This window comes from Prunus mume, linkage group LG5, assembly GCF_029339155.1.
Source record: "Prunus mume cultivar Tortuosa linkage group LG5, ASM2933915v1, whole genome shotgun sequence".
NCBI lineage: Eukaryota > Viridiplantae > Streptophyta > Magnoliopsida > Rosales > Rosaceae > Prunus > Prunus mume.
In genome coordinates, this window is record NC_142702.1 from 29,417,033 (window position 1) to 29,443,975 (window position 26,943).

A 26,943-nucleotide genomic window follows, 5' to 3' on the forward strand; every position below is an offset into this window, starting at 1 on the left:
ATCCAAACTATTAATTGGATCATTAGTTCAAAAGTTTTACATTATTCATCCAATTATACCATTAGAACAACATTAATGTTGGCTGCCTTATAATAAAGAAAAGAAACCATAGATGTAAGGTACTCTGAGTTATGTGGATAACGACTTGATGAGAAGATGCTGTTGACGCTCAAAAATGGTTCGGCACTTTTGAGCCAACTTAGCGATGAGGTGTGATAGATGATGGGTGAAGATGAGGACCTTCACCAAGTGTGTGAGGATTTGAGCAAGCGATAAACATATAGAAAACAAGATATACGTGGTTCACCCTTAATGAATGTACGTCCACGGAGAAGTATATTCTCATTATTATAATATTGTGTATTTACATTTGTATATAGGGTTGGACAAAATAAAAGTAAGAAAGGAGAAGGTCATGACTAAAGGTCAAGCCCAGCCCAAGGATCCTTTCATAAGTGGAGAGTGGTCTTCTTTTATAGATGAGAGGGAGTCTACACTTCTTGTAATATTCCAATGTGAGACTCTTTGCCTTGCATAGATTTGCTTCTAGTTGCTTGGTCATATATGGTATAAACAGAAGTCCCCTAAGTTCTTAAGCAATAAGGTACTTCTTGGTTGAGGACTTATAATTTTCAATGCACTGACTGAGCAACACCTTAGTCTTCTTCCAAGTAGTGTGGTCTTGATGATGCCGAATGATGGCGGGGTGCTGAAGGCATCGCACTCGCCGAACGATAACGGGTGCGGAGGCATCGCACTCGCCGAATGATGACGGGATGTCAAAGACATCGCACTCGCTAACTGGCGGGTGCGAGGGCATTGCACTCGCCGAATGATGATGGGATGCGAAGGCATCTCCTGCGCCTAATGATGACAGGGTGCCGAAGGCATTCCTTGCGCCGAATGATGATGGGGTGCGAAGGCATCGCACTCTCGAATGATGACGGTGCCGAAGGCATCATTCTCGTCAAATTATGGAGCTTGTAGAACAAGCTTAAGTCCCCATTTTTACTTTCATAGGGGTGCTGAAGGCGTCGCTCTCACCAAATGATGACGGGTGCCAAAGGCATCGCTCTCGTCAAATAATGACAGGTGCTGAAGGCATCACTCTTGTAAAATAATGACAGGGTGCCGAAGGCATCACTTTTGTGAAATGATGACAAGGTGCCAAAGGCATCTCTCTTGTCATATAATAACAAGGTGTCGAAGGCATCGCTTTTGTCAAACATTTGACAGGATGCCGAAGGCATTTCACTTGTCAAATGATGATGGGGGTGCCGAAAGCATCACTCTTGTCAAATGATGACAATGTGCCGAAGGCATCTCTCTTGTCATATAATAACAAGGTGCCGAAGGCATCACTTTTGTCAAACATTTGACAGGGTGGCGAAGGCATTTCACTCTTGTCAAATGATGACGGGGTGCCGAAGACATTGCTCTCGTCTAATGATGAAGCTTGTAGAACAAGCTTACCAATGGTTATTGCCGATGGCTAATAGTCTTGGGTTTTTCTTTTGTTTTTTGTTGTGTTGGCATGAATGCCAAGTGCCATAAGTTGGCCTTCTTGATGAATGGTTACCTTCGGCAGGTACTTGGCTTGGGGAGTTGAGGTTTTGATCCTCCAATCAATTTCGCATGGCTATTGCCGTTCGGCAAGGGTGGTCTGGTGAAATTTGCCCCGTTGTCTTTTCTAGGGCCTTGCCGTTCGGCAAGGGTGCCTTGAACCTTCATCCCCTATGGCGAACCCGTTTGTTTGTGTGTAATTGTCAACAAGTAGGCTAAGCCCACCTTTGTCTTCAAGGCCTGCATCTATAACTTTTGGAAGGCAGACTCGGAAGTCTTGTACGCACGGGTTGGGTCCTAAGAACTTCTACAAGGGCGGACTATTGGCGAGACCTTAGAACACTTGATCTGAACCTTGCTATTCGGCAAGGTTGGTGAGAATGATTTTCGTTGTTGGAAAGATAAGCTTCGACGTCACCGGGTTCAAGGTACATTCGGTAAGACTTTTCAAGAGCTGCCAATTGCCTTTGCTCAGCCCTTGCCGTTCGGCAAGGGTGGGTTTTTCATGAAAGATGGCTTCTTGGAGCTGGGATTTTGAAGACTGATTATATTTGAGTTTGGACCTTTGGCAAGGGAGCTTGGGGTTAGTGTTCGTTGTCGTGGCGCCTCTACAGCTCTTGCCGCTCAAAGGGTGTTTTGGGAAATTTTGGAGCTTCTCAAGTTGGGTAGTCTGGGTACCCGAGCCGTGTTTATTTTTGTGAAGCCGAGAGAGTTGCTCACGGTCTTTACCATTCGGCAGAACTATTAGAGCTGTGATTTCGAGGGCCTCTTTCAATTTCGCAGGCCCTTGCCTTTCGGCAAGGATGGCCTTGGAGAGTTCTTGAAGTCTTTGGCAAGGCTCGTTCCGAAGGAGAAGGGTCGCCAAGAACGGTCCGCTTTACCGATCGGCAAGGTTTCAAAAAAAAAAAAAGGTTTATGTGCAACAAGTCCCTTTTTTGGAAGGAAGCTCCACTTTCGAGCGTCTCGGAGGCATCCCATTCCATTTTCAGCAAAGCGTGATTTGTAGGCTAGGATCTGAATGGTTGTTGTCATTCGCAAGCTTGGTGCCTGTTGAAACCGTGATTGGTAAGGTGAGCGTAGGGATCTAAGGAGAGATCTGCGTTTGGCAAGATCTATACGGAAGGAGGCTATACGTTCATAGGCCCCGGGAGCTTCTGCTTGCAATAATATTTGGTGTCTTGATAAAATTGGTGGTTGGGTGCCGCAGGATAACTACAATTTGCTGATCCGCACCTTGCTGGTGCGACACTATGGGTGTCTTGAGAGGTTTAGCAAGAGGTGAGAGATGGCATCTGTTTTTTTTATAGTCTAGGCATTGTCTTTTTCCTTCCATCGTCGACCTACCGATATGCAAGGGTGTCGCCAATCAGTTTCCGTGGGCTTAGGGTTGCCCTCTGTTGCTTTGAGCTTGCCACATTCGGTGTTATTTGAACACATGCGGCCTTCTGTATGTGGTAAACCATCCCAAGTTTGAGTTTGAGATGGGCATCCGTGTGTAATGGTTGGAGATTAAAGCAGAGGTGTCGATAGGTAATTGAGCTTGCGCCTAAGGTGGATCAGTCACCGAAGCTTACATGCATCCTCTTGGGAAGTATGACGACTTTAGCATGTTGAATCCTTTTCTTTCCTCTGTTGAAGACACCGTGGGTGTGTAGAGGAAAAAGCCTAATATTGGGTGCCGAACGGTACTTTTGTATCCTCGATATGCATGTTGGGTTGGGTGCCGTTTGGCTTGGATGGGTGTGTCGTGCGATACTGCAATCTCTGGTCTTCCCCAATCTTTAAGGTACCGTTTGGCAGGCTTTGGTTTGCCAGAGTTTTCCAAAGCTTTTGTAAGTCAAGTCCTCTGTTAGTTTGGTTGAGAAGGACTATGGGTGACAGTGGGCATAATTTTGGAGTCGGATGTGGCTTCGAAAGCCATTGGCTAGTTGAAGCTAAATGATTGGAGATGTGCACCGGTGTTGATCGCTCTGTATTGCTTCACTGGCTTTCGAGCTTTAAGCATATGATTTCCTTTTGGTTTGGCCAATCGATTTGTTTGGAGGATGTTATAATCGCTCCTTTGGAGTTTTCCATCATGATTTTGAACTTGCAGTGCGGTTTGAGTGGCTTCCATCAGATGGTGATTAAACATCTGAGATGGGTGGGTGCCGTTTGGCATGTCCATTCAAATTGCTCCACACTTTCCTATATGACAAATAGGACAAAATAGTATTAAAATGAGAAGATTGAAGGTGTGGCTAGGCCACCGATTGATCCCATGGTTTATGTCAGCCACTTGAATAATATATGAAACCGCTGAATTGCATACTTATAAATATATTAAAATATAAGATAAGATATGCAAATGTGTTTTATCTAATATTCGAAGTATTAGATAATTTGTAAAAGTAATGAGTATGCCACTTATCTGATAGAGGCTTCGGCAAGAGTGATGTCTTCGGCATCTTGGTGCCTTGTGACTCAAAGTTGCCTTACTACGGGTATTGCCGAATGACAATTAGATGATGTTGATTATAAGGGTGCCAAACTTTCTCTTCAAAGAGGGTGCCAAACGGCACTTCGAATTGAGATGGTGGTTTGGTCATGCAAGCCATGTAAAATGGTATCCACATTCTGATTGGTTTTTCCTTGAAATATCATCTTCTGCAATTTGTTGCCTTAGTATTCATGGTTGCTCCAGCATGGGATTGCCGTTCGGCAAGTTAGGAGATGATGATTGTAGGGGTGCCGAAAGGCACTCAAGAATGGGAGAATGACGAAGCTTTTTGTGTCGATTCCCACAGACGGCGCCAAACTATTGACGCTCAAAAATAGTTCGGCGCTTTTAGCTCAACTTAGTGATGAGGTGTGATAGATGATGGGTGAAGGTGAGGACCTTCACCAAGTGTGTGAGGATTTGAGCAAGCGATAAACATATAGAAGACAAGATATACGTGGTTCACCCTTAATGAATGGGTTACGTCCACGGAGAAGTATATTCTCATTATTATAATATTGTGTATTTACATTTGTACATGGGGTTGGACCCAAAATAAAAGTAAGAAATGAGAAGGCCATGACTAAAGGTCAAGTCCAGCCCAAAGATCCTTTCCTAAGTAGAGAGTGGTCTCCTTTTAAAGCTACTCCAGGTCAAGCCCGAGGTGGGGAAAAAATTTGCATTCATGACAGCTGGGGTGTGGGACCCACTAACCGGCTGGCCCAAAACTACTCCGCTGAGGTCCAAAATGCGGGGTGATGTCAACTCGACGTCGCTAACATCGAGCACGCAATCAATTTTTACGTGGCGAGTGCAATGCATTGCACGCGTAAAAAAAATTTGAACCGACATCTTGTTGCGGTAGCGACGCAGCCAACGTCTAGAAGCCACGTGGCACGCTCCCGATTTGGTTCTCTGACCTTCATCCAACTGTTTTTCTAGCAATAAAATTATGAAAAAAATCTATTTTTTTAAAAATAAAAATACTTTAAAAATCTGTTTTTTTTTTTTTTTTCCTATAAATACCTATCAATACCCTTTACTTTCAACACCAATTCTCATACATTTTATTCTAATTCTACTATTACTCAACATTTTGAATTTTATCCGGAAAAATTTATTCTGAAATTTATCTGAAATTTGAATCCAAAAATCTTATCCGAAAATTTTATCCGATTATGAATAGTCTTGACACGTAGGAATCCGGAAATCTTATCCGAAAATATTATTCAAATTAATTATTGAGGTAAAAAAATTTGTGAATAAACAAAAAATAAATAATCGCTTCTTAGCCATGGTGGAAACACAAAATACTATTTGCAAGGCAATTACTATTCACGTGAATAGTCTGCTTTCTCTTGCCATGGCTAAGTTGCTCTTATAGATGAGGGAGAGTCTACACTTCTTATAATATTCCAATGTGGGACTCTTTGTCTTGCATAAATTTGCTTCTAATTGCTTGATAAGATATGGTATAAACAGATGCTATAAGGCTGCAGCAACATTAATGTATCCGAGAATCTAGCGCCAATTGACGTGACAATTTCTGAGAAATTAGATAAGTTGTGTGTGTGGTTACTGACTGATTAGCAGCTACAGACCAAACACAAACTACATATATATAATGGGGAAAATAATGAAGTAGAGAATTGTGGCGGATTGCATGCATGCATCTTCTTCAAGAATGAAGGCTTTTTTTTTCATCCCTTGATTGATCTGCGTTGCCCAAAATGGAAAAAGGCGAAACAAAACAAACTCAAATCCTCATCTACACGGCACTTGATCATTGACGAGGAGTGTTGACTCTTGACTATTGAGCAGCCCCTCGGTTGATCTGGACATACAATTAATATTGGCATTATTATTAATTCATAATGTTGAATATTCATTGGAACATAATAATTATATATATATATATATGCAGCTGCAGGTAAATGCGGAGTAAATAGATAGATGTGTGGTTGAGAATAGATAGATAGATAGATAGATGATCTACAACACGTTTCTCCATCTATCTTCAAATTAAGTCTGATCTTGTGATTCCATCTTATCTTCTGCTAGCTTTTGGTATTGGCCCGTGACCTTCAAACTTTGGACACGGAACAGAACAGAGCTGCTTGGAATTGAATCATCTGCTGCTACTATTGACTCATGAATGATGAGCAGCTCTCAAATTAAAGAAACAAAAACAAATATGCTTTTCTCATTTTCTGGTATTATTGTTATGAGTTTGGGTTTTAAAAGCAAAATTCCTGTTGATTAAATTCAATATTCACTGCTTCTTGCTTGTTTATGAAGCCCAATAAACCTCTCAAATCAAGGACTTCAAATCTCCAAGCCCAACTCAATTTACAAAACAAATATCACATATCCACATCAACAATGTCGAAAGTAGCAAATGGGCTTTATGCAAGCCCCATAATTGAAATTGCTGGGCACCAAACACAAACTGTCTTTCTTTTACATTATGTATAATGTCTATAGCTAGAAACAAGATAACAGTGAAACTCTCTCTATGCATTCGTTTTCTTCCTTCTTCATCCCCACCAACCTCTAACTATATATATATATATATACACAGACAGAGAGAGAGAGAGAGGTACTGCCGTAAGGCCATAACAAATACTGGCCTTAATTAATTTCCCTAATAATTCTTAATTATTATTTATGCACAAAAGCTAGCTAGAGCTAGCTAGCTAAACTGATCTAGGTAAGTTACTACCAACACACCAAATTTGAGCGAGTGACCTGCTTGAAGAAGAGGCTTTTCTCCACCGGGCGAGCCTCAACAAGAAAGTTAATACTTCCGAAGGGTCATGCAAAGAATAACAAGCTTTGGTGTCCTCCTTTGGGGTTGAAGACACAATTATTGGAAACCCTTGTCCTCTACTTCGTATCACCTGCATGCATAGACAACTAATTAATTATTTGATTATCCACATAATTAATCAAGGATGAAAATTAAATTAATTTATTATACCTTGAAAGCATCTTCATCAGTTCGATCGTCCCCGATGTACAATGGGAGGACATCGCTGGAATTGCTGAAGCCTAGAGTGTCAAGCAAATATTCTAGCGCATGACCTTTGTTCCATTCTATGGATGGTCGTATTTCCAACACCTTTTTACCCAACGTCAGGTGAAATTCCGGATACTTTCCAACAACAGACTTCACCTTCTCTTCTAACATCCCATAATCCTGCAGATCGGATCCGATCCATATAATTAAATGAACAGTCCTTAATTACTGATTAGCTTAGCTGGACCTTGGGAAAATGTCTCAAGTGATTAGCTTAATCCTAAAATAAATTAGAATTTCAAAGATTATTCGTAAATATTACCTCTTCCCGGACCTTGCGAAAATGTACAGAGATACAGAATCTATTGTCCTCTACCCTTGCACCTTCTACTTTTCTGGTTATTTCCTCCAACAGTGTTCTTATCTGCAGTGCCAATTAACCACATTAAGTCAATCTTTTCAAAACTAAGGCTCATCTGAACACTCGCACATACATTGCAAAAACATGAAAGCTAACCTCTTGGATTGCAGGAAGAAATCTTTTAGCAGGTTGAAAGAGAACGTCACTGCCCTGCAAGATTAATTTGTCATTATTAATTCAGGCCATATATATATATATATATATATATATATATTAATATAAAGTACCCCTGATAATAGAAGAGCAATTGACCTTTATATCCATGGCAGTGGTGTGGTTGTTGGCATCACAGGGCCTTAGTGGCCTTGGAGGGACCATTATGTCCATCCCATGGCTGCCAGCGTAATATACATTACTTAACTGTACAAATTCTTTAACCTGCATATTTAATTTATCACCAAATTAAAATGATTATTAAAAATTAAATAAAAATTACCCTGAGCTCAACACATTGATAATTGATTATCGATGATGAACTTTTTTCATTACCTTATCTCTACTCCTTCCACTGATCACTGCTGTTGGAAAATACTTGGCAACTTCCCGTACCGCTGCACGCATCTGCAGTACCGTATTGTAAATATAAGGGGGATTAATTGGGTCTGTATATGTGTTATGTAGAAATCTAGTTGTGATTGAGAAATCAAAAACTGTATTACCTCATCAGACATGAAGGCACGGTCAGGATCATCAACAATTGGTGAAAGGGTCCCATCGTAGTCTAGAAAGACAACAGTCCTCTTCCATTTTGCTGCTTTCATCATCCGATCAAATGAGCCTAATGCAGAAGGGTGCTCGACCTAAACATTTATAAACCCCGAAAGAAACAAGGACGTTAATAAAAACAAGGACAGTGATTTATACTTACTATGCATGGTCATACAGATAAGCCAAGTCCAAAATGTGAATATGGTTTTTTGTAAATGATAAAATTTATGGAAAGTGAAAAAGAACGTACCACCCATGAATTATAAGCTAAATCTGAAGGGATAGGTTTATTAGGGTTAGAAATATCATGCAGATCTGAGGTGATCGATGCTAAGGAAAGATCACCACTGTTCTCGTCGTTTTTTACTACTCCTGTCATGGGTTGCACCTTTTGCTTACTAGAAGCTGATGATCTTTGGAGTCCCATTGCCTGGTTCAGCCTTGCAAAGTTTGTCATGATCAGCAACTTGTCACCTTGTCCTTGTGCTGCTTCAAATTAATAAAACTTCCCTTCCCTGCAACGTATATGTAAACAAAAACTTGATCAATTCTTACAATTTTAAATTGAAGAAATAAAATAACGTTTAAATCCACGGTAACACTGTTCCAGTCTACCTGATAAGCTCTGCTTCTGGGCCCTGAACCCATTAGCTTAGCTTCCAATAGCATTATTAAGTCAAAGTCATTCACGTTATCCTCCCTCTTTATTTATTTATTTTGACATATGACAGGACTTGACACTACCCTGGCCCCTCCGGTTTATCAATCAACTAATTAAAAGCTTTTTCTTTTCACTTTTTTAATGCAGTTCATAGCAAATGATGTTGTATGTGGTTTGGTCGGTAAAATGGACTCACTAAAACATTCTAAGATTCAATGTTTGAAACTTTGAATTCATTGTTTTCATATGACTCACTAAAACATTAGGAATTGTCATTTTCACAGATAAAATAAAACTGCGATTGTAAAATTGGTGAAAACTGTATTCTTATATGATTAGGCCATAGACTTTGAAGAATTAAGTATTTTAGTGAATTAATTAAGCATGATGGAACAAACAGAGGAATCAGGATCCGATGAATATCAAAATTTAAGGTCGTTTTCCGATAAAACAACTTTTTTCTTTTCAAAAGGAGATAATGTACTTTTCCAGGTATATTTCAGAGTGCAATGGTTGACAGAAGCAACAACAAAACAAGAACAAAGGACACTTCGCCATTTAATTAGTGAGTAATATTAGATTTGGTGACTCGACATTACATGTACAATCTACGATGGTTTGTCTCAGGGGGGAGTCATCAATCAGGCTGATTCAGAAGACAAAGACATCGCTATCTCTAGCAACGACAGACCTGTTTTTCTGGGCCTACAATGTCAAACTTAATTATAACAATTATTATATAAAACATATGGTTGGCTTTTCTGCCCCTACCCTAACTACCCATCTAGCCTCATTCCAACTGATCACTAAACAACTAATCAATGAAACTGAAACCTAATTTTTAATTATCTAATCATAATACAATTACGCTCTCTCAACAACAACACACAACCTGAACCAACCAACATACATGGCCCTAAAGAACAAGACAACCAACGTAAACTTCAATTCAACAGTGAAAGCTTCATAGAGAGAGAGAGAGAGAGAACAGTACTAATGTTACCCGTGAAAGAACATGCATGCATGAATATAATTAAAAAGAACATGCATAAATTATTTCTTTGCTTCTTTTGCAAAATAAGACCAACTCCTCCTCCTATGTTAAAACAAGCAACGGAGGTTGTTGGATTGTACCTGTACTTCTCCATTAATTTCCATGGCAGCAGAAATTAAAACAATGGGAAACAGCCCACAGATACCAGTGGCACACGTGTATCCAAAGAAGCCACAAATTGACCTGTCATTTAAAACTTTCATGACAAATTAAGAAAAACCATATGGCAATTTTTTGAAAAACCTTGAGCCCTTGACTTTCTCAACCGAAAGATTAGAAATTTGGGGAAAGCCAAGGATACAAAAAAAGAAGTGTAATTAATAGTTTGATAGGAACTAAAATAAAATATTATAGAAAAAAGTACAAACGAACAAATATAACGTGTCGATTGGGGAAGTAGTTGATGGACAAGCTTTGTTTGTGTACACAAGACACGACACGTCTAGAGGCACAGTTTGGATTAGAGAGGAAAAGGTACCACGAAGAAAGTACCACGAAGTGAAATTAAGTGCGGTATAATAATGTTTAATCACATAAATCATACTTAGACGACAAAAGCAAAAGCAAAAGCAAAAGCAGGGTTGTTAAAGTGAAAAAGCACTGGTCAATTCATATGACTTTGTGAGTAACCCTTTTTGTGAAGGTCATATGATCTGTGTGTTTCTTGTTTTTTAGTGAGAGGAAAATGAAAGACAACAGTAATCACAACAATGGGTTAACTGAAATTAAATATTCTACCATTCAAACTAGAAACTTCGCCTGTGTTAACTGTCGAATAATTAAGAGATAATGGACCGACCAACCTAATTCTATTGTTTATAAGGCAGGAAATTGATCCCCCAATAAAAACTGTGACCGGTCGACCAAAACAAAAAAACAACAGAGGTTAACTGTTTTTCAGGTACGAGTCATTTCATGGGAAAAAATGGCAAAAAGACTCGCTAAAGGGGCCCCACCCTAACAGAAAGTCGGTGAACCTTCGAATGTCCACCGTCGACGTGGCAGACCGCACCGACGTCGTATACGTGTCGAAACCGCGGGTCCAGAGGCTCAGTCAACTCGGTGGATGGTTGTGATCCAGATCTGTGTGAAACGGTGACCCAGTTTCATACGTATAGTTCGGTGAAGTGGGCCTAGAGGCCCAGTCAACTCGTGGGCCCATGTCGGGACACGTGTGGGTCAAACAATGATTTTCTAGCTGTTTCGACAATAAGCAAACTAAAAGGGCGCGTGAGCGTCACGTGCACCGCCTACGGAGCCCACACGAGCTAAACTGAATCGAAGTCACCTGTCATGTGTCGCGTTAAAAATAATAAATTCAATTAGAAATAAACGAACGACCACCAACCGCTTTTCATTAAATACCCGTAAAAGCCGAATATTTTTATTTAATAACAAATTAATTTATTAAGCAGAAAAAAAAATGGGGAAAAGAAAGAAAGTGCAGGAGGCAGGAGGCAGGAGGCAAGAGGAGATTGTTCACATGGCAGCAAAAGACAAACATGTAATAATGAATTTGGTAAGAAATATTTTCATTAAGGGGCACAAAAATTTGGTGCAATCTAAAATATGTAATGAAATTAAAGTAGTGGAAATAATGTAAGCAAAACAAAAGGGGAACTTACCAGAAAATGGATTGGACGTGGCTGCCTGCCTTGAAGCTTAGTGAAGAAATAAAAAGAGTTGGGAAAGCTGGAGAGAGAGAGAGAGAGAGAGAGAGAGGGTTGAAACTTGAAGGACTAATGTGAGAGATTTTGAGAGAGAGAGTGAGAGAGGGAGAGGAGAAGTGAGGGAGGAGGGGGTTTAATTTATAGAGGGAGAGAAGGAAGTGGTTTAATTGTAAGGAGACGTGGATGTTTGCCACATGCCATACATGGATTAACAAGTCTCCCATCGCATTACAACTTTTCTCTAGTTACTCAAACAGAAACAAATTACCTGCATGGACCAAAACCGGCCCAATTTGTTTTTTTATATTGCTATGACTGTCCTTCCATTATATCTTTTTCTTTTCTTTTAGTAAAAAATTACATGTTTGAATTTAGTCAATTGGTCAAGAGTATAACGAGCGCATTCCTTTGCAACCAAGTTTGAATGATCTTTTAATTTAAGGTAATTTAGACGAATCGTTTGTATCATAAAAATATGTACTTATTAGCTCATGTTTCTGTTTGATTCCGAAAACTACCAAGATCAGTAAGTTATTAATGTTAAAATTTTACTCAATAAAGTCCTTTATTTACACATAAATAAAAGAAAAATCACGAGGTAGATTAGAGAGAGAAGGCTCGTTTGTTTAGACGCCTATAGAAATTAACAAGGCTAGCTCGCAATGGCATACACACAAATATAAAAATAAAAATCAATGGTAATCTTTTCTTTTTTTTGGTAAAACTTAACTAATGAATGAAACGTATTCATTGTGTATATATGGAAATGAACATTCCTCTTAATAAAATGTGATAATAAAGTGCCATTGCTCACCATAATTTCTAAAGCGGTGATTATTGTCTTGATTGATTGATGCATTAATGATTAATGTCACCACCATGACCATGTGGTCTAACTTCTATGTGTGAACTAGCGACTTTCAGAAAGTTCAAGTCATGCTCATGGTGAACCCATCTCCCCTCCTCTCTCTCTCTCTCTCTCTCTCTCTCTCTCTATTGATCCAGACTCAAACAACTGAGGTGGCAATCAATTGAAAGCAAATGCATGCACATTGACTAATTAATTAATATTTCATGATGCATATATGATTCTTTTTAAAAGAATATATATATATATTCATGATAAATATATGTATGTATAATTTAGAAGATTAATTTTGGCATTCACCGTGGTGGCTTGTTCATTGTCGACACCAGAATTAAACAGAGGAAAATGTTAATAAATACTGATATGATCGTACATACATATATAATTACAGAAACAGCCCTATGGGCTATGGGATACCTAGTGTCTCTCACAGTAGTAGACTGACTGACCTAATACTAATAGATTTGATTTGATTTGTAAAGAAACCAGAATGTACTTTGGCAAACTGTTGATCAGTGGCTTGTCTCCTCCTCTCTCTCTATTTTGTTCTAGAAGGGAAGAGAATATAAGCAAAGTTCTTTGAATTTGAAACCTGCACATGGTGGAATTTTCGTATGAAACTTCCTTGGACTTTATGTTTCTCAAGTTGCGCGTATTGCATGGCGTTCGAGCCACATGCTGATGAAAATCAACCCACAATTAAATTGGTCCTAATAATATAAAGATTCCCCGTCTCATTCAAACAAACTCCTTCGTGTTGACTCCTTGCATGTTAGTCTCAGTCTCCTTCCTTCCTCACACACCTTGACACAACCACACTCTATTTTTTTTGTTCTCTTGCTTTTGTCCTCTGTTCTAGAAAATTGATAATTTCCCATGAATTCAGCACACCGTGTATTTGAATAGCAGATGAAAGAATATGTGCTGCTGCTGCATTCAGTCAACATCTAGATGGGGTTGGTAGGGGTTTTTCTTTTTCTTTTTCTTTTTCATTTTGTTTAAGAAGCAGAGCAGCATTCGAGGTGACTTCTATTATTGTAGATGGCACAGGTGTCTTTTTCTGCTTGGCAGATCTTTACTTGGTCTCCTGAACAAATAATTTAGCTCAACGCGTATTGGGCTTTTCAAGAGAAACACCTGCTATGCGAATGTGCAACACCAGAAAATGTTTGGGTGTAAGGAAAGATATTTCCACAGAAACAGAGAAAGATGAAATTATCCTCTTTGCCAAATCATAACTAGTTTAGGATCACAAAACTAAACATGTAGTAAATGTTACTCTAGAATGAAATATGTAACTGTTGAACCATCCATCCACATGATGCCAAGGAAGAACCATGAACATTCCCTTCATTTTTCAAAAGCTATATTATAAAACTGATCTTCAGCGAGACCAGTCATGAGTATACAAAAGTTTAACTGTCCTGAGACCCACGAACCTTCTTCACTTTCCACAAAATCACAAAAAACTCTGGTATCACCTGCTAGACAATTGCTACAAAGCATGTACACTTGCAACAGGCTTAGCAAAAACAAAAAGGGTTAGCAAAACATAATGCACAACCTATCTGGATGATGGGGTATTATCTTCTGCAACGTCCACAATTTACTGGTGGGTTATAGCATTAGTTTCCTTGGCTAACTTGGTATGCACCACTTCCTGAAACATTTCTTTCTCCATCCCTCCATCTACTTCTCTTGCTGAGGCACTTTGAAATATCCCTCCCTTTGTTTTCCCGCCATTCTCTGCCATTGGTGCCTCATCAGCTTCTGTTATCACCTGAAGGAGTTCAGACGGGGTAGCTGCTGGATCCAATTCCCAACAACCCTTTGGAGCATTGGGTGCTTCTTCACCTGTAAGCAAATGACTAGGGACCTGATGAGAGAAACGGAACATCTCTTCTTTAGGAATCCACCTCACTTCCTTGGGGTCCATGTGCTTACGGAACACTGTTTTAAAACCAGCAACCTTACATAGAGGAACAACACACACACCGCGTTCCTCAGCAAAATCATCCAGTACTTCCACCATGTCATATTTGTGTATCACTGCATCAGGGGTGTGCTGATTCCAATCTGGCGACCAATTTGTATATAGTGCCCAAACTTCACTCCTCGTAGGAAATATGCGAATCACTCCTCGTGTGCTTTTTGTCCAACTAACCTTGTTTGAGAAAGAATTTAAAGTGTCATAAATTTCATGTCTGCCAGCCCTGAAATCCCCGCAGGTTTTAGTAAAACCAGAACCCACCCAGTCCATCGGACCCAATTCACTGTTGCTTCTTGAGTTGAGCCAACTAATCCGCATCTTAAATGGCTTCAAGGAAATCACCTTGTGAATTCGAGCATAATAACGAGGCATCCCATCGTCATCATATGCAGCCCAGACTTGGTCATCTCCAAAGGACCTTTCAGTTCGATCCAAGTCAAAATTATGAAAATCAGGATCTGGCACATTGATTGACACTGGTGGCGTGGCCTCTTCACCAGTACCACTCTTGTTTGCTGTGTCAACATTTACCACAGTCTTCTGTTTCTTATTTACTTTCACCTTCTCTGCTTTAGTTGCTGAGCTCTGCCTGTTGAGCATCTTGCAAATTTCAGTTCGTGCCTTCCAAATCAGAATTTTTTTCATTTCAGGATATGGCAACTCTCTTGCGACATTAGGCCTATCGTATGTACTAGATAAACCATAAATTCTTTTTGTTCCAACATTACCTGTACTTAATTCAGATACACCTCCCAAGTCAGCACCATCACTTCCCTTGGACATTTGATTAGCCATGCCTCCTTGATATCCATTCAAATGTTTATCATCCGTTCTTTTCTTTTTCAAAGAAGGATTTCCCATCAAATTTTTACTCCTCTCCCATTCAGCGATTGATTGTCTCCGCTCTCGGTCTCTCTTCATTTTCTCACTAGCCTGTTGGGCCGCACTCACAGCTGGAGCAGCAGCTTGACCTGATGCAACCGGGCTACCAACACCATTCATTTTGGAGAAAAAGCCCTGTTTGAAGTTTGTCTTATTGAACGAATTAGGACCTAAAGAATTCCCAGCTCCCAAATTTTGAGGTACAGTGCAGTTTCTTCCAGAACTGAATGAGTTACCACCAGCTGCATGGTGTCTTGAATTCTGATGCTGCTGGGAAGAAGAGGTACTGGATGACTTAAAGACACTCGGAGGTGGAGCTTGTTCTATAGCCATGAAAGTCTTCTGACAATTAGGGCAGACTAGAATGTGATTTAGATAAATCCTGAGATACTGATAATGTGTTTGGCACCGATTGCAAAAAGTCCAAAAAGTAGCGGTGTTTCCATATGAAGGTGACAGGGTAGGACCACGCTGCGCCCTAGCATTTGAGGCGGCACTATTCATAACATTTTGACAGGTATTTGCACTGGGTTGCACTGAAGGACCCCTATTACGGGATAGAACTTCATGTTGAAAACCTCTCTTGTGGTTATATGCTAGTCTCTTAGACTCGTCTGATAAAAAACTCCACGCCTCTGAAACCAACTTAAATGCGCCTTCTGCACCAAGAGACTTGTTTTTATCAGGATGAAGCATGAGGGCCAATTTCCTATACTGTTTCCTAATCATCTCATAATCCGCAAAAGGAGTAACACTAAGTATTCCATACCAATCCACTTCCCCATTAATTTTATTCTCTGCAGCGACGTAAACATCCAGTATTGTCAACATTTGGGAGAGACCCTCAAGCTCAGGATATAAATTTTGAGCCTTCAAGGCAAACTTCTTGGAAATAGCATAATTTTTTTCTATAAACTTCCTCTCAGCAAGTGCCTTAGCCCTGACTGCATCATCTTTATTGCACTCCATATTTTCCTTACGTAAGAGTCTCAGTTCTTCCTTACTTGACTGGAATAGTAAGCATACTACGAGAAAGTGGTCATGCCTACAGATGTTAAGTACCTGATCCAAAGAGAAAACAAATAGATCTCCTCAAATTCTGTAACTAGATCAATAACAAAACATTGCCCAAGACAATTATGTTAAAAACCAGAAATTATATAATAAAAAAAAGCATCATTTGAACCCTGAGTTTTTGAACCCTCCCCCGGCAACACAGAACAAAAGTATGTCACTTTTATAGGCAGAAACAGATGATGGGCCAAATTAGCTTCAAAACTACCAGAGATTCTTAAGCTGATGGAAACAGAACAGCAAATTATAAGATTGTGGAGCTCAATTCTCCTCCAAAATCCCTCCCTTTCCACTTGAGCCACACACTTCCCCTTGTAACGGAACAAAAGGTTCCACTTCATTACAAAGGATAAACATGCGTTTTCATCAAGACACTTAGACCTACAACAGTAGTACTTCCTAACACAACATTTCCCCCACACTTCTCAACAGATCTAATCTAAGCAACTTGTGTACTGCTTGAAGTTCAAGCCATAAGACATTATTAAAACATCCTTCTAAAGCTTGAAACCTTATTACCAGATAATTTATGCCGTGATACTGTGATAAATACAATAACCAACAGGGAAAAAGACAATAAATACATTAACTATCTTCAACGAGTGCACATTTCTTATAGTAATATATTATGAAGGCATATCTCACAGAGAGACATGGCCACAAAATGCAACGAATTAGAAGCCCATCATTTTATAATAAACCCTTCAACATAATCCCAAAACCACAAGAAGGCGAAAGGCCCAAGAGAATAATTATAAGAACTTATCAACTGGGTAGACTCGAAGTTTTTAATTTTATAACAAGAAGTTTGCTGTGGCTTCACAGAAGTAGAGGTTTTACCGGTCAAGTTTCGGTACCAACAACCGTCTGAACTTCTGAACTTTTTTTTGGGTCGGAAAGTTCTGAAATTCAGTACTTCAAAATACAAACCCTATCTCTGTGGCATTTTACGAAATTGAACATACAAAAAAACCAGAAAAGCAAGCGACTTTCTAAGCAAAACTGAATTAAAGAGAAATAGTGATTACCCGCACCGCATACAACAAAGAGAAGTCTGACTTGAATTTGAATCTGAGAGGACCGTCACCAGGTACACTGGCCTATTAGGCAAAGGCCCCTAAAGGGACATGAGAAAATTCTTAATTGCTCGACTTAAAAATTGAAAATTAGGGAAAAAGTAAGAATGGGTTTGGTGCCTCTAGTATTGTTTGTATATATATGGGTCTGATTTCAACCCAAAAAAATTAATTAGGGTTAAATTTTAACTTGAGATTAGGTTTACACTCTAATATCTTAGTTGGACTGCGTATGCTATGTAAGGAAATTAAAAATAACAAATTAAGAGAGATTCCGAATTTAATTCACTCTTTCGTAGATCTATAAAATAAAATAAAAATATAACATATGTGTTGGATAATTTGATTGTTTTGAGAGAATCTCGATGGTACAAGAGAACTTTTATTAATATCCAAAAAGAAACCGGGGAGACTTAGCGCCATACCTATATTACAAACATAAAAAACAAGACAATCTTGAATTTTACGTAGTTGATTGAACTAATAAAATATGTGACTACCATGTCATCCTTATTCTAAAGTTTGTAACATTTTCAAATGCAAAGAGGGTACACATAGTATTTTATATGTAATAGTAGGGCAAAACAAATTATCTTTTCTAATATGCTTTATTATTATTTATAGTAAAATTTCAAGGCAATTCATATGAGTGTAAAAGTCACATGTACCTATATATGTATGATATGAAGAGTGAAAATATTGAATTTTAAATATTGACAAAAATAATGTGTTAAAACTTATATATTCATAAAATATTGATGTTGAGAACTTGATATATATATTATTACTAGTATTAACTTTTTTTTTTTCTTTTTTTTTTAAGAACTTGATATGTATATATTATAAGGGCATCACAGAAGTGGAATAAGAACTGTAACAAAAAAATCAACATCCCCAGCCACAAGCAGTGTACAACATTCAACAGCACAGGGTACACCCAGCTTATAGAAGTATTTCACCCCTATAAAAATACAAAAACTACAAATACCTGAGACTGAGCGATAACTACAATTTCACTCTTTTTCCCACTTGGTTTTAAATTTCTTCTGCTAAGCTTCATTAAACCCTGGCTTCTTGTTAGCTCCGGAAACCCTAGCAGTCCTTCAAAGCCTTTCGTTTTATGGTAATTCAAAAACGTTCTCTTTCTCCCCCACCCCCCTACTTTTAAGTGTTTTCTTTGTTCTTACTCTGTTTGTTACTGCTTCAAGATACTTCCTTTGAGGTATCTTTTCAAAATTCTTAATGATATCTTGGTGTCATGTTTGGTTGCTAAGAAATGATGTAAAGAAAGGAAGAAAATTAGCTTCAAGATTGGCTTTGGGTGCAAGATGTTATTTTTTAATTTTTTATTTATTTTCCGTGGGGGGTTTTCTTGGTAACGAAAGAAAGGGTCAAGGCGAAGTGATCACTGGGTGTTGGTTTCTGAGGTTTATGTTCTATTTAGGTGCCAAGAATAAATGGGAAAAAGAGAAGGAATTGTAAGTTTTATATTCGCCTAATGCAGTTGGTTGATTTTTCTTGTTCTTTTTAGTTATTCAGCAACCAAAAAACAAAATAGTTCTTTTAGATAATGGATGAGTAGAACTGGTGAAATTATACTCTTTTCTTGTGTGACATACTAGGCTTAGTTGAAAAAGTGTGTTTGAAAATTATTTTGGCTTCTAAACGCTTGAACAACATGCTATTCCTGTTGCTTCATCCTCATCTGTACTCATTTTCTGATATTTCAGGTCATCATTCGTTTATATTGGACTCTCTGAATTAGCCATCCAAGAAAGCTGAAGGGAAGATCTCTAATCAAACAAAAGGGCACAGTTCACATGCGTTGAAGTGAAATGAAGATGGTTCAGGTTTTAGCATAATTTACTTACCTTTGCAATCTGTGAGTCATAGTAGACTTTGTTAATGCGGTAGACAATGATAGCACCTGAGTTTCTTTATGGTACCACGGCCACCAGGATGAGTAGGACATGCTATTATTCTTTACAAGGATCCTTAAGTTTCTCACATTGAAAAAAGTTGGGAGAAGTTGGTTTGGTTTCTTTTTTCATGTTGACAAGCCAATGCAGAGCTCTTGGTTGTTTGTTTTCACAAATGATTTCTATTTTGGCCTACGTATCAAAAGAAGGGGGAAAATTTAGCCATGACATTTACCATATGACTGATTTGTTTACCCCCTCCTTCTAGCTATCGTCATGAGTTGAATGCAATACATCTATTTCATAAGTCTTGTTTGCTTTTTTGGGCTTTATATCACTAATTGAAAGGAATTTCACAGGATCCACAGAAGTCAACAGAAAAGCAGTTCTCAAAGAAAATATCAAATGACCCCCAGAGTGACCAACAGAATAGCATCACTGAGGTTCCAAGCAACAAGAGCAGAAAAATCACACGTGGAGATATTGAAGTTGTAAGACATTTTCTAACTTATATCTGTTTGAGCTTGAGTATGATTTGTTCAAAGGATGAAACTTAATTACATTATTTTGCTTTGGTACAATAATGAATGTTGTAGGTCCAGAATTTGATTGAGAGGTGTTTGCAGTTGTATATGAACAGAAATGAAGTCATCAATACCCTCTTAGATCGTGCTAGGATTGAGCCTGGCTTCACAAGCTTGGGTATGCCACTATATTATTCCACATAATTCCTTTGTTTTTTTTCCTCTGGATACATGGGAATAAAGCCTACCTCTGACCTCTGCCTTTTCTTTTACATCTTCATAATTTTTCATTGTTCCATATGCATCATAAGTATCATTAGTCAATGGTGCCAAGAAGAGTTTGACTTTGTAGTTATATTGCTGCTAGTTCAAAATCTTTGATGTTCCTTAGGTTAATCCATAAACTTGGTTTCAAAGCTAATCACGTTAGTTGATATTCATCATATTTGAATTGTCTTTACAATAATAACAGTGACATTATAATTTGATTTTGGATTTAGAACTTCTCATTTCTTCTCTTCATGGAATGGAGGCCATTCACTCATTTGACCTGAAACTCGTAGGTATTTAGTTTGAACAGCTAAATTTGATTGAGAAGCCATTTAACTGTTATCCCTACTGCATTATTCATTTGTGTTCTTGCAAACGTATCATTTTAGCTATCTGGGGTCATTTTTGGTAGTTTTCCTGTAATTTCTTTTTTCCAATTCATTCCACTTAATAGATGGCATGTTGTTCACCATTCTGCTAATTATAAGGAAAATACTGCATCCTACCACGCGACCAAAGGTTGGTAGGAAAAATCACATATGTTGTTTTGGTCAATGAAACCAGAAATTAGAGCACATTTTATTATCATGATCTTTTTTCAACTGCTCTAATGGGCCTCTTTTTTGTTTTTTTGATAACTTAGTACTGCAGAAATTGGAAGAAGAAAATGCAGAATTTTTCAAGGCCTACTACATAAGGCTAAAGCTGAAAAATCAAATTGTTCTGTATAACCGTTTGCTAGAGCAACAATACCATCTGATGAAAGACCAAGTCCCTCCAGAGGTTCCATTGCCTCCTATGCAAAATGGAATGCATTACATGCCTGGTATTTCCTTCTTATAGAACTTCCTGATTGTTCCAGGGACACTCTAGCACTCTAAATTCTTATTGAAGAAAAGAGGCTGCATTCCGTTTTCTTTTCTTTCAATACCAATGATCAGTTTTTGAGTTCCAACTTTGTTAAAAAAAGAAAATTACAACTTCAAATCAGAAAAATAATTGCGGGGAATTCGCTCTTAATTTGGTTACACCTTATTTGGTTGATTTGTTGAGTACATGATAGGTTAATCTCCGTATGTTTTCTTGTTTTTATGAGTTCTCATCTATGGGAAAGAAAAACGCATAAAAGGATGTAGATGTTTTCAATTAGACTGCTTTTAACTACAGTTGATTTGAAGTACTTCATAACTGATGATTATGAAGTGTTTTTTTCTGGTCTGTATCTTCTTGTATTCAAAATCCTTCTCAGTTTTGTTGTTGATTTCTTTGAATGTTGGTGGCTATTTCTAATTGAATAATATGCCGTAAATATCATTGTAAAGCAATGCCTTATTTCTCTTTTGTTTATATTTAGCGCAGTTCACAGTTCATCTATGGGGTACCCCATCATGCAGCAGCCTCCAGTTCCATCTAACCGTCATCGCCAAATTAGTAACATGGGCACTACATCTAGTTGTCATGTGGTAAATGGAATCCATGCTCAAGGACATTTCCACCATATGCCACTAAATTGTGGTAACGAGTGAGGCTTCTATCTCATATCCACTTTTTTCATTACTTTCCATATGGTTTATCTTGTATGGTGATAGCTACATTTTTCCTAATGAAATCGCATTCAAAATCTTATTCTGCTAATTTTCTTGCTAATGTTCAACATTTGCATGTTGTGTTGCATTCATTTAAACTTCAATGAAGGATTTTCATGCACAGTCCTCTTCCTCCATTTATGATGTGTTCTTTATATAGCCTTATTGTTTGGCTCCTTGTTGACTGATGTGGACAGAAGCCTAGCTGATGCACCATCTATCATCCCTGCCAGTGGTATCAAGACAGAGATGCTTTCAAGTCCTGTATCAGTGGCATCCAATGGACAATTTCCTTTCACTCCATCAGAAATATCAGGGCTAGGTGTGGACACATCAGCGCTTGACTCTGCATTTACTTCTCATTTAGCAAATTTAGAAAGGTTGGGTATTGGACCAGATGGTGGGACCAGATGGCCTAAGGAGACCCTTCGATCATCGGGGCAGTCTACTTGGAATTTTGGCCTCTTTGATTCTACCGCCGAATGGCCAAACTTGCAAGGTAAGATGCAGTTTTTATTGATTCACAATCCTATTTTGAAGACATGGGAAGTGGTCCATTATCCAGGCAGAGTTTTATTGCATAAATTTTCAGTATTTGACTGTTACTGTAGTTATCATGCTCTTGTCATTTTTCATTTATTTATTGTTTGCATGAACAGATCTTGGAGCACTGGGTAACTATTCGGGTTCACCCTTTCTGCCTCCTGAGTCGGATGTTCTTGATTCACCAGAGCAAAATGACATGGGTAAAATTGAATTAGATGGTTCCTTCCATATTATATTATGTGTTAAGACAGCTAAAACTAATAAGTATTGCACATTATTGTGGCAGTTGAGGAGTTCTTTGCCGACGCTGGCTCAGGTCAAGGCTCTCAATCAGAGTAGACTTCTTCTGCGCCAAGGTGAGAGAGGTCTTGTGGAAGTATTTGGAGGACCTCTCTGGTGTTTAGGATCAGATAGCTCTATCAACCTCGAAGTCCTGATTCTCAATACATATATGGTACTCTTTGAGCAATATAACATCTGATTTCCATGTAAATTTTGAATCTCGAGTTGTTCCAGCAAAGAAAATAGAAACAAAATTGATGTTAATTTTGATGTTAATTGATAGCTATAATTTTCCAAGCATAAGCAAATGAGGGCGCCGTTCAAATTTTGTGATCTTTTCGAAAACTCACTATAACTTTGCGAGAAGAGTTCATAGAAACAACCTACAAATACCTTGGGGCCAAATCGTTATGCGTATTAGATTTATTAAATTTATTAAACTAGGATACCCAAACTGAATACCTTAGCAGATAGGGCATCATACAATACAGACATGAAAGGAGAAGGTTCGGAATGAAACCCATCCCATTACAAGAGCAATTAGGAAACAAAACCGATGAATAAACAAATTGCTTTCATTTCTATAAAGCACTCAGCCACTTGCATGTGCAAGTTTAAAAATCGATTACTTAAAAAATGTTGATAAATCCACACATGCAATATAAAGTTTCTAAACACGGTGTTCACTGGCTGGCTCTGCTTTGTCGTGGTGGAACTTCACCACAATGCATGTTATATTGTCTGCACTACCGCGGCAAAATGCAACCGCCGTTAACTTTCGAGCTGCTGCCTCAGGTTGTTCTTCTGTTTGGGCCACTTCAACAGCAACCTGACACAAGGCATAAATAGATAAGCAGGGTGCTGGGGTTTATTTAACCAGAAACCCAAAAATTAGTCGCAAATGGAACGAGATCTTATCATTGCAACAGGCAATTGGCAAGACACCTGTTTATGTACAAAAACAGAACTCGCCCATGTCAGAGTCTGAGCATGACCGGGAAGGTGCATGCCCTTGAGTGGGTCTATGTACGTGTCAAAATTGACGGTTAGGGTGGGGTAGGTTTACCTCATTTGGTACCACGTCCCATAACCCATCACTAGCAAGCACGATAAATTCAAATTCTTCATCCACCTCTTGGTCCTGAAAAGAAAAGAGAAAATCTAATGAAAACTTATTTTCTTTAGCTTCCAATCTATGGATTACGCACATCCATCATATATAGAGAATACATATATGATTAACCAATATAATCCTCGTTACACATACAATCAAGACAATACTCCTCAGATACAACATACTAACAAATTACTGTTCACCACATTCGCTACTTGGCTCCTATACCATGACTACAAAGATAAGAGGAAAAGACTGATTCACCAAATGGATAGATCAAATACTCGGTAATTAAGCCAGGATCACACAAGAATATCAATGGTCACCTGGATCTCAGGTTCTGCAACAACAAATTGTTTCAACATGCGGTTCCCAAAAGCCCGAGACATAGCCAGCACACCCCCTACCCTCCAAGTGCCTGAGAACATAACACAAAAATAGGTGAACTAAATTTATGGAATTGCGGTCAAAGAATGAAAAATGCAGGTCTACAACTGTGTTTGGATGGACTGAAACCATGCAGTAATTTTGAAGTTCATAACATCAAATTATGAATGTGCACCGCATGAGCACACCAGAAGTGAGACCTGAGTAAGACATTATCTGTTTCTATAAATTCATCATGACAGCCAACATATAGAAAATGTAGTTTCCATGCTTCAATTAGAGAGTCTTACCTGCCCACATTACAACACCCCCGGCACTTTCAATTCTTTTCCTCTCATCACTTCGATTTGGTTTGTGATCCTCAGATAAAGGAATTGCTGCCAAAAACGGGGGAAAAAGTCCTAATTTAAAAATCCAGCATATCAAAGTATTTAAATTCTTAACATTCTATATACAACATTTTCAGCATATTAAAGTTGGAAAAAGATGTCCAATATACTTCATGACGACTTCAGTTAAGTACTATCAAAATTTTAACCACTTTTAAATTACTCCTAATGCAATTATTACCTCTTCCTGCCTTTGATATTATTGTACGTGAATCTCCAACATTGGCAACATATAGATGGTTACCAACCAAGACTGCTGTTGAAGCAGTAGAACCATCATCACGGTATGTATCTCTTTCAGAAGCCAAGAAATCTGCATCCGTCTGTTGATACGATTCACCTGCAAGCTCACCCAAGTTACCCAACAGAACCAAACAACCAAACAGACCCATGTCACAAGGTGAAAAAGTGTTTGATGCAGGATCCCACACCTTGATGAAATGTAGGTGTAAAACATTATTTTCACCCATATGGGATCCTGCATCAGAAAAGGGGATATGCTACAATCGTATAGCCCTAATTCTTCATTATAAGTACTGCACAAATTCGAGGCATCAAAGAACTTGGACGCACTAATAGCTAACTTAGTGTCTGTAATAAATTGTGGATGCTTCATGAGATTCTCAAATAGATGCTCCTTCAAATATTCAGCAGCACGAGAACCACCATGACCTGTAAAGACACACAATAATTAGAAAATCTTGAATCATACTCATAGGCAAAGTACTTTCTGCTTCAGCCAACAGGCAAATCCTTATATTTGATTGAAGTGTCAGGACAAGTAGATCCTAGGAATAAGGTCGAACTTGTTTGCAAAGTTCATAACCCTCAGAAATACGCAAGTAATATCAACCTACTCCATGATTGAAATAATAAAAAGCTTTTATTATTTCATTTCCTAGGACAATTACCATGCGTGGCATCTAAAGTAGCAACCATTATCAGATTCGCTCACCTTTTGCCACTGCAATTTCCCAAGGTGTCAGCCACTAAATGGTTGCAACTATGTTATAAAAAATAAAATATAAAACCAAAGTTCATTCCACGTGTCCACACTCTGGATGCCATTTCACACACCTTCTAAGTAATGACATGGAGCATTATACTAAAGTAATCAGAAATTTTCCCTTTCTCTAAGATAAAGATGATAAGGAGAATCTAACCATCGAATATTCCAAACAGGCAAACTGTTTGCCCATCGATTTTGGACATTTTAATGTCATAAAAATCCTCCATGGTTGCTCTTTTTCCCCTGAAACTTGAATAGCCGCAACTCAGTTTTCCGCCTTCACTGTGAATGAGACAAAAAGGAACATGAAGTTAATCCAAATCGTATTTCTTTCACAGCTACTACTAGTTAGATCATTCAGTATCAAAATGCTTCTACTTATTGTTCAATAAGAATATTGATTTTGCCCATATATTTCACCTAAAAGAACAGGAAAAATAAGGAGAATCCATATAAACCTTTTCAAACCCCCGCTGGTATATTCACCATCTTCATTTTTGTCTGGCAGCACATCAAGAATGGAGCCCCGTTTTTCCATCTCACCTGCATCAACCATCATCCTTACACTCGTCCTAAATGCTCGGTTCCACGGATTGGCACACTTGCGAACTCTCTCAAAATTGTTCAAATGCACCCTTGCTTTTGTGAACGTTACTATATGGCCAGCTTGAGCAATCACACTCCTTATGCAAATTTTGCATATCATCTAAATAGACCCGTCTGGCTTTCGGTGCCAAATCTTCTGTAAATAATGCCCAGCAAAAAAAATGAAAATCACTCAAAGATACCAATGTAACTCAAAATGATCCCTTTTCTTTGCAAATTGTCCACACACAAAAATAACTTCTTAAAAATAAAATTCCAGTAAATTGAGTCTGCTACAAGTATATAACCACCTAAGCATCATTGAGCTAAAGTTTATCTAAGACGCAATCAACAAAATGATGAAACATGCAAACACATTTCCTGTTTCTATTACTTTCCTCAGCTTTTCACAAAATCAAACAGGAAAAATTGATAAGTTTACAGGCAGCAAAACACATACGCATCCACAGAGACAAAGAAAACCAGATCAAGAGCTAAATCAGATCAAATTTTGCGATTAAATTAACGAAAAATACTTGAATTTGATAACAAAATTGTCGCTGGAAATCTTCGTGTTTGAGCCCCGAAAAGAGTCGGATCGGATCGGATAGAATATACCGGGCTCAAACGAAACGGTTCGGGTTGAAGCAAGTGGAGGATCCGAATCTAATAGCGTAATCCAATCAGCGCCATACGTACATACATATATGTACAAGATACACTTTTCGCACTCCAAAACCTGATAGCATCTGAAACCCTAGAGATAGAGAGACTGAGTAAGATTCAGGAGGTGGATAAATACAGTGAGACACTAAGCGAAGGTTGAGAGAGAGAGAGAGAGAGACCTTGCCACCGAAGAGAGATGGC

The 26,943-nt window shown here is 38.4% G+C and overlaps 4 protein-coding genes across 14 annotated transcripts; 1 reads left to right on the forward strand and 3 right to left on the reverse strand.

Moving 5' to 3' along the window:
• Window positions 1-6,434: 6,434 nt before the first annotated feature.
• Window positions 6,435-11,688, reverse strand: LOC103333663 (putative trehalose-phosphate phosphatase C). Of its 4 annotated transcripts, none has more exons than XM_016794537.2 (10): window positions 11,531-11,688; window positions 9,986-10,088; window positions 8,441-8,705; window positions 8,142-8,282; window positions 7,972-8,043; window positions 7,735-7,860; window positions 7,579-7,632; window positions 7,384-7,485; window positions 7,023-7,241; window positions 6,435-6,942 (listed from the first exon to the last, which is right to left on the reverse strand). In XM_016794537.2, the coding sequence occupies exons 3-10, from the start codon at window positions 8,645-8,647 to the stop codon at window positions 6,739-6,741; spliced, it is 1,125 nt and encodes a 374-aa protein (XP_016650023.2). In that variant the 5' UTR covers window positions 8,648-8,705; window positions 9,986-10,088; window positions 11,531-11,688; the 3' UTR covers window positions 6,435-6,738. The 4 variants fall into 4 exon arrangements, with proteins under 4 accessions (XP_016650023.2, XP_088909697.1, XP_008234773.2 ...); XM_089053571.1 differs by having other exon boundaries at window positions 9,986-10,101; window positions 11,531-11,680; XM_008236551.2 differs by lacking the exon at window positions 9,986-10,088 and having other exon boundaries at window positions 11,531-11,687.
• A 1,943-nt stretch (window positions 11,689-13,631) lies between these two features.
• On the reverse strand, window positions 13,632-17,574 carry LOC103333661 (uncharacterized). Of its 3 annotated transcripts, none has more exons than XM_008236548.2 (2): window positions 17,424-17,574; window positions 13,632-16,377 (listed from the first exon to the last, which is right to left on the reverse strand). In XM_008236548.2, the coding sequence occupies exon 2, from the start codon at window positions 16,282-16,284 to the stop codon at window positions 14,050-14,052; it is 2,235 nt and encodes a 744-aa protein (XP_008234770.2). In that variant the 5' UTR covers window positions 16,285-16,377; window positions 17,424-17,574; the 3' UTR covers window positions 13,632-14,049. The 3 variants fall into 3 exon arrangements, with proteins under 3 accessions (XP_008234770.2, XP_008234769.2, XP_016650021.2); XM_008236547.2 differs by having other exon boundaries at window positions 17,418-17,574; XM_016794535.2 differs by lacking the exon at window positions 17,424-17,574 and adding an exon at window positions 17,230-17,383.
• An 875-nt stretch (window positions 17,575-18,449) lies between these two features.
• On the forward strand, window positions 18,450-22,891 carry LOC103333660 (uncharacterized). Of its 2 annotated transcripts, none has more exons than XM_008236546.3 (9): window positions 18,450-18,588; window positions 19,196-19,315; window positions 19,744-19,875; window positions 19,981-20,086; window positions 20,822-21,004; window positions 21,538-21,700; window positions 21,962-22,263; window positions 22,424-22,510; window positions 22,597-22,891. In XM_008236546.3, the coding sequence occupies exons 2-9, from the start codon at window positions 19,301-19,303 to the stop codon at window positions 22,647-22,649; spliced, it is 1,041 nt and encodes a 346-aa protein (XP_008234768.2). In that variant the 5' UTR covers window positions 18,450-18,588; window positions 19,196-19,300; the 3' UTR covers window positions 22,650-22,891. The 2 variants fall into 2 exon arrangements, with proteins under 2 accessions (XP_008234768.2, XP_088908713.1); XM_089052587.1 differs by lacking the exon at window positions 18,450-18,588 and adding an exon at window positions 18,819-18,943.
• Window positions 22,892-23,149: 258 nt separating this feature from the next.
• On the reverse strand, window positions 23,150-26,919 carry LOC103333659 (Protein phosphatase 2C family protein). Of its 5 annotated transcripts, none has more exons than XM_008236544.2 (9): window positions 26,613-26,919; window positions 25,950-26,233; window positions 25,646-25,773; window positions 25,056-25,154; window positions 24,664-24,822; window positions 24,384-24,470; window positions 24,033-24,124; window positions 23,659-23,733; window positions 23,150-23,421 (listed from the first exon to the last, which is right to left on the reverse strand). In XM_008236544.2, the coding sequence occupies exons 2-9, from the start codon at window positions 26,195-26,197 to the stop codon at window positions 23,263-23,265; spliced, it is 1,047 nt and encodes a 348-aa protein (XP_008234766.2). In that variant the 5' UTR covers window positions 26,198-26,233; window positions 26,613-26,919; the 3' UTR covers window positions 23,150-23,262. The 5 variants fall into 5 exon arrangements, with proteins under 5 accessions (XP_008234766.2, XP_088908712.1, XP_016650025.2 ...); XM_089052586.1 differs by having other exon boundaries at window positions 23,150-23,537; window positions 26,613-26,911; XM_016794539.2 differs by having other exon boundaries at window positions 25,950-26,230; window positions 26,613-26,881.
• Window positions 26,920-26,943: the final 24 nt, after the last annotated feature.